Source organism: Cherax quadricarinatus, chromosome 36 (assembly GCF_038502225.1).
Source record: "Cherax quadricarinatus isolate ZL_2023a chromosome 36, ASM3850222v1, whole genome shotgun sequence".
NCBI classification, from domain to species: Eukaryota; Metazoa; Arthropoda; class Malacostraca; order Decapoda; family Parastacidae; genus Cherax; species Cherax quadricarinatus.
This window is the reverse complement of record NC_091327.1, coordinates 20,766,807-20,780,493: the sequence shown is the minus strand read 5'-3', so window position 1 is coordinate 20,780,493 and position 13,687 is coordinate 20,766,807. Positions and strand designations below refer to the sequence as shown.

Below are 13,687 nucleotides of genomic sequence, written 5' to 3'. Positions count from 1 at the left end.
AATTAGACCTTAAACAGGCTCACACCGACCCCCCCCAAGCTGGAAGGGGTCGCTTCGCTTACCCGTAACTCAAAGGGGCCCCGCCAATCTGAATAGCCTAGGGCCCGGAGACTTCTTAATCCGGCCCTGGGTATACTCGGTAAACTTATTCCTCTATAATTTTTACAATATCTTTTGTCCCCCTTCTCTTTATATAAAGGGACTATACATGCTCTCTGCCAATCCCTAGGTACCTTCCCCTCTTTCATACATTTATTGAACAAAAGTACCAACCACTCCAAAACTATATCCCCCCCTGCTTTTAACATTTCTGTCATGATCCCATCAGTTCCAGCTGCTTTACCCCCTTTCATTCTACGTAATGCCTCACGCACCTCCCCCACTCACATCCTGTTCTTCTTCTTCACTCCTAAAAGATGGTATACTTCCCTGGCCAGTGCATGAAATTACTGCTTCCCTTTCTTCGTTGACATTTAAAAGTTCCTCAAAATATTCTTGCCATCTACTCAAAACCTCCATCTTCCCATCTACTAACTCCGTATTAATGCAATAATATATAGCAAGAACATAATATGTGTACTTCACTCTTAAATGAATGGCTTATGGTAACTGAAAAGTTACAGCAGTGTGCTTCTTCTGTTACAATTCAAATGAAAAATATCAATGATATCTTCAATGTTCTGAGTCCTGACTCTTTTTCTCATTTACAGATATGCCTAACTGCAACATCACATGTTCTACTATCACTACAACCGGTCCTTAAGTTTTTGTCAGTCACAGGCAGGAAAAATCTATGTTGACTTGCTGCAGAAGTAACTGGGAAAGTCACACTGATGCACACCAACTTATACAGATAAATTTATATTCTTGTTTTGGTGGCTTTAGGGGAGAGGGCTAAAGCCCCAAGCCATCCCTTGGCACTGTCACTAGGGATAGCTAATAAAAATAATGATATGTCCACACTAACCTTTAGGGATATCAAGAAGAGGTGGCACTAGGCAGAAGATGTGATACGAGTCATCACAGCCATCACAGAGTAACATCTGGTCTTCTGCATCCCCACGGCCACAATTTAGGCAGATGTATTTTGCCAGCTACAGAAATAACAACACTAGTATTAAGAGCATTAACATGGAAAATATGTGAAACATAAAACAATTTTCATGTGTATTAGTTGGCTTCAGTTTCCCATGGAAGCATTTCAGTGGAAAAATGAGCTTCCCTTTTTCCTGAAGGAAGGAAAAGTTTTTAACAATGAGAGCACATGAATGAGGTCAATGAGCTCTTAAGGAACTCAGACAACACCCATTGTTCACTACATGACAGTTCATCATTCATTCTCAAATTCTATTCGTGTCTCACAAAAGCTACAGGAGTACATAATCTTACATTTTCCCCTCCTCACACTTTAAAAAAAAAAAAAAAGTAAATTTTGCTCCCAGAAAACATTCCACCAATCAGTTTTCACCTAGGTTTGCAGTTAGTAGAGATGCACAAGGTAAAGTCATGAAAGAAAACCTTGCCTGAAACATTCCAGGTAAAATGAAGATCAAACCCACACCACTCACTCAAGGCATGGACCACCCACAATACCATTATTCATATGTAATGTACACTTATAATTTTGCTTTATTTATATTCAAGATTTTTCTTTGCATACATCCACGAAGAGGAAGTTATTCCTAAGAATGATATCTAGATCAATTATTTAGAAAAGGAAAATATAATAGTACCTAATTAAAAAAAAATGAAAAATTTAAGTGGCTTTTTAACCCTTAAACTGTCCAAACAGATTTACGTTCACATGCGTAATGCTCCAAAAGTAGATCTACGGGGTTTTTACATAAAAAAAAAAGTAGATCAAAGTTTTTTTACACGTTTTCAAATGTAAAAAAAAAAAATCTACGTTTTTTTTACATACTTTCAAATGTTGAAAAAACGTAGATCTACGTTTGGACAGTTTAAGGGTTAAGAATAATGCTACATTTCATAACTACTCTCATAACATCTATGTCTTCAGCATTACAGCACGTCTTAAAGAGCCAAAAACACTTATGCAATTAATTAGTGCTTTTGTATCATTTTACAATATCATGACTATCCATTTTTAAAAAGAAAAAAGTAATGAAAGGAAATGTACATTTTATAATAAATGGAAAAATTTAACATGTTTTGTGTCAAAAATCCAATGTGTGAAGATCTTTAGAAACCAAGAAACAAAAGAACAATCCTACACATTTTAACATGCTTGAGATGGGAAACAAAAAAAAAAAAAAAATTTCATGAGACAAGAACCTGTCAAATCCAAAAGAAGCAACTACAGATGAGCAACTTAAGAGACAATACTTGCAACAAACAAGGGACTACTAATCATTTTTACAAGCTTAAATTTCAAACCTCTTAATCTGAGGTGTGAAATCTTTCAACCACTGGTGTGATGTTTATAACCTTTTGCATGTAAAGGTTTAAACTGAACAAAAAACTCAGCTTAACGAAGGAAAATTGGTTAAACTAAGACTTCCTAAAAGTACCACGATCAGATGTGTATTTTATAAAGCTAATGTTTCTGATAATTTAAGGGAAGATAAACCTTATATGTAGCTTACCGGGTCCTGATCAGAATAATCAACTTTCTTGCCACGAGTCTTTCCTGTATCCTCTGGTGAGGCCTTGTCAAAGCCAGCCATCTTAGGCCCAGCACCATAAAACTGCAGCCTCTTCAGCTCCTTGCTGCCTTTCCCGTCTTCCTACAACACAAGAATTCAATCTTCATCGATTGGTTTCTCATGTTTCAGTTCTAGTTTCTTGTGCTAGCTTATGTAGCTTCAACATCATGAAAATGCTCCATCATTCAACTAGCTTTCATTTTGTAAGTGTGGTACACAGCCAGTGGTTATTGAGATTTTGAAGTCACATAACTAAGCTGATTTACACTATTCAGCTATATTGGATGTGACTCTGCACACACTTGTATTGGCAAGCTATGAATAATCTCTATAAAATAGAAAGGATGTGAAAGCCAACTCACGCCTCAATACAAACCAGTATTTTATATGGGACTGGGTAAGAAGTCTATGCAAGTGGCAAGGACCTGGGGCTAGTAAAAAAAAATTATAGCACAAGCAGAAATACGAAGGTTCACTTGCAAGAGGCTTCATTTAGTACTTCCTAAAGCCTCTTGCAGGTAAAACAATGTATTTAATAAAAAGTCTGCTCTTGCTATACATATCTTTCCATGAACTGTTGATATAGTCTAACTATGGTACCTCCAGCTGTAACATGCCATCTCATAATTATGCACATTTACGAAGTACCCACCAGTGTATAACCTATAAATAATTATCTATCCCTCAAGTGATTTGAAGGTTTGATGCTCAATATATCCCACATGTGGGATATATTGGAAAAAATAATTACTTAAGAAAATGTGAATGCTATCACGACTATATGGACCATTCTTAAATACTAACTTCTTATTTTCTCCAACATCCCAAAGGATTCTCGATCCAAGAAATTGGAGGTACCTGCCATTTCATATATTGAGTCCAAGTGCCTCTCATCCCCAACAGTTTTTTTTTTTTTAACACACAGGCCATTTCCCACCAAGGCAGGGTGACCAAAAAGAAGAAACATTTTCATCATCACTCGCTTCATCACTGCCTTGTCAGAACAGTACAGACATTACGATTAAAAAACTTCAACGTATTTCCACCCGTCCTTCTGAATGCAGACACTGTACTTCCCAACTCCAAGACAATGCTGGATAACTGATTTTCCTGAATCCCTTCATAAATGTTACTGTGCTTACACTCCAACAGCATGTCAAGTCATGAAAACCATTTGCCTCCACTCACTTCTATCTTGCTCACTCAATGCACACTTGCTGGAAGTCGAGCCTCTCGCTCATAAAACCTCCTTTACCCATCCCTACAGCCTTTCCTAGGATGACCCCTACCCCACCTTCCTTCCACCACAGATTTATACACCCTCCAAGTCGATATTTTGTTCCATCCTCTCAATGTTTGAACCACCATAACCCTTCTTCAGCTCTCTGAATAATACTTTTAGTAACCCTGCATATAATCCAATTGTGTTATACAGTGCTGAGTAATGCCAATAGTGTTCATTTAGGTTTCACTTACATAATATATATTCATGGGGAAGCACTAAACCCATATAGGTTACACAGCACCTAGGAAATAGGATTATTGTAATAAAAAAGAAGCGCTAAACCACAAGGGCTCTAGGAAATAGGAGGTAATCAGGTTTGGCCCAAAGAAAGACAGAGCAGCTCCAAGTCCTTGAACCAAAAGCCAGTCACCAGCATCAAGGCACATCCCTTGAAGGGAACGTTTGTTGACTCCAGTCTTTGCCCCAGGGCAGAAATTCTATTTTCGAACAACACGAGTCAATAACCATTGCAGATGCTCAGAAAGGCGAGAAACTTCACTTGTATGTGTGGTATGTTTGTAGTTGGTAGTGCAGCTTCACATTCAATACATCAGCTGTGTAACCTGTGACATGTACAAAACCTCAATAGTTCTAACAGTAATTCTTTATACTCAACTTTCCTAATCAGGTTAAAAACACTAAGCGTACAAGGTTTGCACTAGTCCTTTATTTTAACTAATCCTAATTTCTATAAAATAAATACCTGTGCTAACAGGTATTAAGGAAAACTTGCTTTATTACTCACTCTAGGATTGCTTTTATTACAAACTCTAAATATATTAGCCATTTTGCTGCTTCTTGAAGAACAAACAAAGCTGAGCTTACAAAATAAAACTAATGGGATTTTAATATACTGTATATTTTAACACACAGCAGGCACTTTCCATCGGGGGAGCTTGACTCGTAGTAATAAATGATATGCATACAATTTCAGAATTAAGGAAGCACGACTCAAATATTAAGCACATTGTCTTCAAATTATTTGACCTGGTACTACACTTAATTCCACTTACAAGATTACTACTAACTTTGAGAACCTTAACAATTAAGTTAAATAAATCTACACAGACAAAAACTATGAAGCTTGTTGAATCCATGGGACAAAAGTGAAGTACTGTAATTACTGAAAATATAAATTACAATCTTGTAATTCAAAGGTAATATACTTGGAACAAATATTTACTAAAGGCAGAGCTAGCATGAAGTTAAGATTAGGGATACTTTATTACAGCTTAATTTTTATTCACTGCTAATTCATCCATTTGAGAAAAAAGTGTAAATGACAGCATATACATGACGCTTATGGAAAGAATGCTAAATACACCTACACTTTGCCCAGAACTTTACACCGAGTAATCACATATCGAGTGACAAAATTTCATCAAGCCAAATGAGGTGCACATGGGCTTTAACTCATTCACACAGGTAAGAGGATCAAAGCTAAGCATTAATAAGAAATTTTACTGATTTAATAAAAAGTACCTGGCAACATTTTTCATGTTGGAACAGAGACTGAATGAAATAAGACTAAAAAGACCACTCCCTTAATAAAAGCTTTACCATTCAACTTATAAGCATATTTTCAAAGGAAAAATAGATCACATTTTTTGCATGGACTAAGCCCCAAGTTAGGGCAAACAGCTCATTCACAGCATAGGGACTAGAACAATGTAGATTATCAACCTACTCTTGTAACTGGATCATATACTGCAGGTAAATATTATTTCGCTGGATATTTATTAATCCATCAGATTTCAAGAAGCCAGGTTTGTATTAGAAATTTCCTGGACTGAATCAATGGCTGGTAGCCTTAATTAATATCCATGAATAGTGAAATTACCAAAATGTCATGTGATGAGGTATGCTGGATTTTAAATTCAATTTGCTTGTTCATTGATTTGAGCTATATATTTATGCAAAAATCTGCTCAAAATTGGCAAAAAGAGTCCAGTCTCTTGTAGGGTAGTTAACTGCAAATTTGCTGTTAATTCTGGTGGATTCACTTCAATTACTGATTAAAAGATAAGCTATACAGCAGAAAACACTAGGGGTTTATCAATCATTCCAAGCTGACATATTAAAATTTGTGGAGGAAATCATCTAAGTGTTTATGAACCAGTGATATGTCAAACTTGCATCCTTATAGTTCACATTCCCACTTAATTTCACTACTGTTTCAACAAAGCACATTAAACACGCTTTTCCTCACAAGTGTGGACCATTTTTTTTTACTATCCTACAATATGGTGCAAACAGAATGGTCACAATCAGATAACAGTATCCATGTTGATGCAAGTCTGTACAGAACCAAATTAGGCAGGTAAGTGGACTTGGAGCCCACATCGTTAGACAGAGCCAGCTAAGGTGCACAGCTGGGAAACATGATTAACTGGGTGATAAGGGAATATAAAACCTATTTACTAATTTAAATACTAACAGGTTGCTGTTGAACAAAAACTACAGACCAATTTCTAAGCTGGAAATATTGTAAAAATTTCAAAAAATAGCACATAAATATTCATACCCAAACATAAATTTCTAACCCCCATAACAATATGGATACAGATACCAAAAGAACTCAAACTGATAAAATAAAAAAATGCTAGACAATCTATACAACATTATATAGGAAGAAATTCCACCAAAATATTTACCTGCAAATGGTCTAACACTATAGATCACCTGAAACTACTTAGATCATTCATTTTATCAAATATATACTTAGATCATTCTTTTTTTTTTTTTTTCAACAAGTCGGCCGTCTCCCACCGAGGCAGGGTGACCCAAAAAAGAAAGAAAATCCCCAAAAAAACACTTTCATCATCATTCAACACTTTCACCACACTCACATTATCACTGCTTTTGCAGAGGTGCTCAGAATACAACAGTTAAGAAGCATATACGTATAAAGATACACAACATATCCCTCCAAACTGCCAATATCCCAAACCCCTCCTTTAAAGTGCAGGTACTGTACTTCCCATTTCCAAGACTCAAGTCCGACTATATGAAAATAACCGGTTTCCCTGAATCCCTTCATTAAATATTACCCTGCTCACACTCCAAACAGATTGTCAGGTCCCAAGTATCATTCGTCTCCATTCACTCCTATCTAACACGCTCATGCACACTTGCTGGAAGTCCAAGCCCCTTGCCCACAAAACCTCCTTTACCCCCTCTTTCCAACCCTTTCGAGGACGACCCCTACCCCTCCTTCCTTCCCCTATAGATTTATATGCTTTCCATGTCATTCTACTTTGATCCATTCTCTCTAAATGACCAAACCACCTCAACAACCCCTCTTCTGCCCTCTGACTAATGCTTTTATTAACTCCACACCTTCTCCTAATTTCCACACTCCGAATTTTCTGCATAATATTTACACCACACATTGCCCTTAGACAGGACATCTCCACTGCCTCCAACCGTCTCCTCGCTGCTGCATTTACCACCCAAGCTTCACAACCATATAAGAGTGTTGGTACTACTATACTTTCATACATTCCCTTCTTTGCCTCCATAGATAACGTTTTTTGACTCCACATATATCTCAAAGTACCACTCACCTTTTTTCCCTCATCAATTCTATGATTAACCTCATCCTTCATAAACCCATCCACCGACACGTCAACTCCCAAGTATCTGAAAACATTCACTTCTTCCATACTACTCCTCCCCAATTTGGTATCCAATTTTTCTTTATCTAAATCATTTGATACCCTCATCACCTTACTCTTTTCTATGTTCACTTTCAACTTTCTACCTTTACACACATTCTCAAACTCATCCACTAACCTTTGCAATTTTTCTTTAGAATCTCCCATAAGCACAGTATCATCAGCAAAAAGTAACTGTCAGTTCCCATTTTGAATTTGATTCCCCATAATTTAATCCCACCCCTCTCTCGAACACCCTAGCATTTACTTCTTTTACAACCCCATCTATAAATATATTAAACAACCATGGTGACATTACACATCCCTGTCTAAGACCTACTTTTACCGGAGAGTATTCTCCCTCTCTTCTACATACCTTAACCTGAGCCTCACTATCCTCATAAAAGCTCTTTACAGCATTTAGTAACTTACCACCTATTCCATATACTTGCAACATCTGCCACATTGCTCCTCTATCCACTCTATCATATGCCTTTTCTAAATCCATAAGTGCAATAAAAACTTCCATAACTTTATCTAAATACTGTTCACATATATGCTTCAATGTAAACACTTGATCTACACATCCCCTACCCACTCAGAAGCCTCCCTACTCATCCGCAATCCTACATTCTGTCTTACCTCTAATTCTTTCAATTATAACCCTACCGTATACTTTTCCTGGTATACTCAGTAAACTTATTCCTCTATAATTTTTACAATCTCTTTTGTCCCCTTTCCCTTTATATAAAGGGACTATACATGCTCTCCGCCAATCCCTAGGTACCTTCCCCTCTTTCATACATTTATTAAACAAAAGTACCAACCACTCCAACACTATATCCCCCCTGCTTTTAACATTTCTGTCATGATCCCATCAGTTCCAGCTGCTTTACCCCCTTTCATTCTACGTAATGCCTCACGTACCTCCACCACTTACATTCTGCTCTTCTTCACTCCTAAAAGATGCTATACCTCCCTGACCAGTGCATGAAATTACCGCCTCCCTTTCTTCCTCAACATTTAAAAGTTCCTCAAAATATTCTCGCCATCTACCTAATACCTCCCTCTCCCCATCTACTAACTCCCCTACTCTGTTTTTAACTGACAAATCCATACTTTCCCTAGGCTTTCTTAACTTGTTTAACTCACTCCAAAAATTTTTCTTATTTTCATTAAAATTTCTTGACAGTGCCTCTCCCACTCTTTCATCTGCTCTCCTTTTGCACTCTCTCACCATCATTCATTTTATCAAATATATACTTAGATCATTCATTTTATCAAATATATACTATCAATGTACCAGCAAGTAATCATAAATGAAACTACATCATCTCCTGATTTTCAACAAATACTGTCATCCACCAGGGCATCATTCAAGGTCCCGAGGACCTCGAATGCTGTTCTACTTCCTTTACATCAGTGATATACGAAGTGAAACAACACCTCAAACCATACTTTGTCGATGATACTATTTTTGTCTGGAAATGCAATAGTAACAGATAAACTTTGTTATAAATCTTACTTGGACAACTTGGACAATGGCCCCAAAATTGGAAAAGATCTACTACATGCGTCTGGTAATAAAATAACCAACCAAATGTATCAAATTTCTTTGATAAGCACCACACATCACATGCCAATAGTGGACTCAGATTACAAGATGAGTGGTATACTATAAGCTTTGTTATTTTGAACAGTCATTGTATCTAAAACGTGAATTATTATTAAGCTTGCCCAAAATGCTCTGCATAACCAGGGGTTTTCTATGTGCAATATTAAATGTCATCCACTTTTGTACAAATGGTGTATCATGTGGAAATAAAGAATTTGAACTTCTTAGACTCTGATATTTACATAAACTATTCTCACTCTCTGCCTGTTTGCCTTTGTTCTTCCCACCCTCTCTCTGAATTAGGTTTAAATGTGAGAAAACCGAGATAATGTTGATATATAAATTGTTTATTACCCTGGGAGGCACAGGTACCAATTGCGTCTATCACCCATGATGAACTCGCCAAATAACTGAAGTGTTTGAGAAATGGTACAGCAACAATAGCAACAGCATTAGTGTAAACAATTCAACAGATAGAGGAATTAAAATACAAATGATTAAATAAGCATCAACAATATTTTCAACTTATCAGGGAAAAATACAATTAAAAATTTTAATAAGGCTTTTATTTTTGCTACAAGTCCCATGTACAGTACAAGCATTATGACTAAAATCATAAACGTTTGTAAAAATTATGAAGTATCCATCAACATCAATAACACAAAGAAGCACATGGGCAAACTAAGAGTATTTCAACCATTACAAGTTTTATCACCTTGCTATGAATCCTTTACAACATAAATGTCATTTCAGATACACTATACAATTATTTTTTAATCTTCCCTCTACACTTGCTTTACTTTGGGCATAAAGACAATATACAGAATAAGCAGTTCTTGGGACATTTTGCTCCCAGTAAAGCTCTACCCTGAGCTAAATGTCTCAAAGCTTGCAATGCAAATACTGTCCTTATACAGTACTCATAAACAATGGCATTATGCCTACAAGTTCACTGTACAGTACGTCTGAACTCAGAGCAAGGGGGCCCATGCAGAATTTTAAAAACTTTTTGACAAACTCAACACCATTATTAAACATAGAATCTCTTCCATACAACTGCAATAAAAAATATTAAGTACATTAATATGACTTTCAAATACTTTTAGAATTTTCCACTTGCACTCGGAAAGGAAAGAATAAAAAAAAATAGTTGTCTCTGCTATTAAGCAATGAGGGAAAAAATAGGAAAGCATACAAAAAAAAAAAAAAAACGATAACTAGCAAAGGAAATGATTATAAATAAAAACAGTAAGTAAACAATACTTAAAAAACTAGACAGAATAAATATTACATGAACTATGTTGAAAGGGGAATATGCTTTTCTCCCACAGTAGTAATTCCATGGGAAACCTAAGCCAAAAATTCTATTACATATATTTATTAACACTTATATCACTAGAAGCTTGGCATACCTATGCCTAACGAATTGAGATGTTAAATACTGTAAATGAGCTCTTCCTCATTATCAAAAATAAAAAAAATAAAAAATAAAAAAAATAAAAAAAAAATAAAAAAAAAATAAATAATCTCAAGTGGCTTGTAGCTATAAAATCAGTTTCTTAAAATCAGCATGCACTAACCACTTCCCTATTCTAGCATAATAAACAAAGATATAGGTGCTTGTCATTCAAGCCAACCACTGGTACATTTGCTAAGATACTTAGCAACTATGCTTAGAATACAGAAGAGCCCCAACTCACGATGTTAATGTGTTTCAGAATACAGTATACCCTCAAAATAATGGACTAATAGGAAGGGATTGTGTGACTAGTTAACGGTTCAAAATGTCACAAGTTTCATTCTCCTGTACAGGTTATTTGTTCATTTTTCCAGTCATGGTATTATGCCTTTTTATTCTTTAATAAGGGGATTGGGTAATCATTAAATCAGAATGCTTAAACAAAAAGGCTAAAGTACTCTACTCAATAGAGTATTGAATACATTTTACAGATATACTGCAATAAATATTGAAAAGAAAGGCGTTAAAAGCACAATTTAGCTAGTGGATTTAAAAGTCCATTATACCATGGTCTCTTATACTAAGGGTTTACCATATTCATTACAAGTCAATTGTTTGGTACTTGGAACCACTTTTCCCACAAGAAACATTGTACATGAATTAAAGCATTCCAAAGCCATAATATTCTCTATCAAATTTCAGCTTCTTTCTTAAGAATTTTTATCCAATATTTTACATTCATTGCTCTTTATTTTCACTCGTAAGTAAAAGGGTTAAAGTGGGTTTGTTGGAGAGTGGGTAGGTGTAAGCATTCGTAGTGTGGGTGGTGTAAAGCAAGGGTGGAGTGGGTATGAAGGTGGAGTGGGTAAGTAAGGGTGGGTGTGAGCAAGTGTCATCAGCGTACTTACCTACATGTGGCAATGGGTCGAGTCTTAGCTTCTGGCTCTGCCTCTTAACTTGCTACTTGCTAGATAAACGGTCTCCTAGCCTCATGGGCCCTAACATATCTATTCTTAAAACTATGTATGGAGTCTGCCTCCACCACTTCTTCATCGAGGTCATTCCAATTGCTAACCATCCTGAGAAAAAAAAAAAAAACTTTCCCGACATTCCTCTGACTTGTCTGTCCGTAGCTTGCAGCTGTACCCCTGAGTACTTGTTCCTGTGGAGCTTTGCCTTAGTCCAAATGCTCATTGAACACCTCCCAGTGCCGATTGGGATGTCACACTCCAAGATGAAAGCCAACTCCCTACACCTCCCTGCTTCACCAACCTTCAGGCTTTCCTCTCTGCCAATCACTGATGTACTATGTTGAAAATGGCATAAAATACTGACAAATTGCAACATTTTGCATACACAGCAGGTTTCTTCAGTCAAATACAAACGCAGCAGATATAGTAAGACAACTTAAATATTGAATCCTTAGTTATTGACTAATCTTTACCAAACAAATATAAGTACTCGATACATACATAAAATGAACAAAGTTTGAACACATTTGGTAAAAACTGAGAAAAATGTATTATGGCATTTATAATTCGTACTTAGGAAAATAATAACAGTTGTCGCAATGTCAGAAGAGCGAACCATTGTTTTTAAGTAATTATGGGTAACTGGTCCCAAAATGCCAACAACTTAACCTGGAACCTCGTAACTTGGGGGTCTTACTGTAGCTCGATTTGTTCATAATGGAGAAAGCTGAAAAATCAACTCAGCCACTTAAAGACTAACCTATCTAGAGTGTAGTTTATCAATGAACATTAAATTTAAATAATTTTTTTTTACTGCATATACATATACTATATAAGCTCTCTAAGGCTACGTATGCTTCTAATTTTCTATTCTGAATGTGTGTGTTTTGTGAATTTCATACAACAAATATTAAAAATAGTATTTTTATTATGGTTTAAGTTTATGATAATGTAAAACATATTTGAAATTTCTGAATAAATTATGAATTTGATTTAACAGAAGAACTCTACCTCAAATTTGAAAAGATTCAGTTTTGTTTAATGTTTATTTCAGCATTGCCTCACGATGATCAAAACTGAAGTTCTATTAAGCCTAAAATTTTGAAATCTTCCCTATTATTATACTAAGAAATAATTAGCAAGTGCTCAGCAATTTAAAATTAACTTTCCAAATTTAAAATAAAAAAAAAACAATCAATGGTAACAATAAAATGCTCTGCAATACAGAAAGAAAAAAGCAGCAGCTATAGTTTAGTTGAATTGTTTTAGAGTATGGTGCAATTTAATCAATATTTACTAATAAACCTAGTATTAAGCAAGAGATGAAAACATACCGTATTAGAAAAGAGAGTAACTTAAGCAATAATTCAGGATTTGCACCTTAAATGCATATACACTAAGAAGTTAACAAGCATTAAATCTATTTACAAGAGTTAAGAAATTAAGAAAGCAGCACAGCCAATTATAAAATATATAAGGGAGGTTTTGTGGGCGAGGGGCTTGGACTTCCAGCAGGCGTGCATGAGCGTGTTTGATAGGAGTGAATGGAGACGAATGGTATTTGGGACTTGACGATCTGTTCTAGTGTGAGCAGGGTAATATTTAGTGAAGGGATTCAGGGAAACTGGTTATTTTTATATAGCCGGACGTGAGTCCTGGAAATAGGAAGTACAATGCCTGCACTCTAAAGGAGGGGTTTTGGAATATTAGCAGTTTGGAGGGATATGTTGTGTATCTTTATACGTATATGCTTCTAAACTGTTGTGTTCTGAGCACCTCTGCAAAAACAGTGATTATGTGTGAGTGAGGTGAAAGTGTTGAATGATGATGAAAGTATTTTCTTTTTGGGGATTTTCTTTCTTTTTGGGTCACCCTGCCTCGGTGGGAGACGGCTGACTTGTTGAAAAAAAAAAAATAAAGGAAATTATTTAAGCATAATACACGCTTCCAGGATGTGATGTTCTGCTAAAATTTGAGAGCTGGAAGACTGGATAGCACAAGCAAAATAGAATTTTATTGGTTTGAGTATTATAAA

At 35.9% G+C, this 13,687-nt stretch overlaps 1 protein-coding gene across 4 annotated transcripts in view; it reads right to left on the bottom strand.

The window, feature by feature from the left end:
• Kdm5 (Lysine demethylase 5) overlaps positions 1 to 13,687 on the bottom strand; it is a 121,956-nt gene that overhangs the window by 82,288 nt on the left and 25,981 nt on the right. For 3 of the 4 annotated variants that reach the window (XM_070091545.1, XM_070091546.1, XM_070091548.1), the window contains 2 exons: positions 2,607 to 2,747; positions 968 to 1,094 (listed from right to left, as the gene is read on the bottom strand). In XM_070091545.1, coding sequence (XP_069947646.1) covers positions 968 to 1,094; positions 2,607 to 2,747 — 268 coding nt within the window. The remainder of the gene's footprint in view (positions 1 to 967; positions 1,095 to 2,606; positions 2,748 to 13,687) is intronic. The other variant, XM_070091547.1, reaches the window with a different exon arrangement.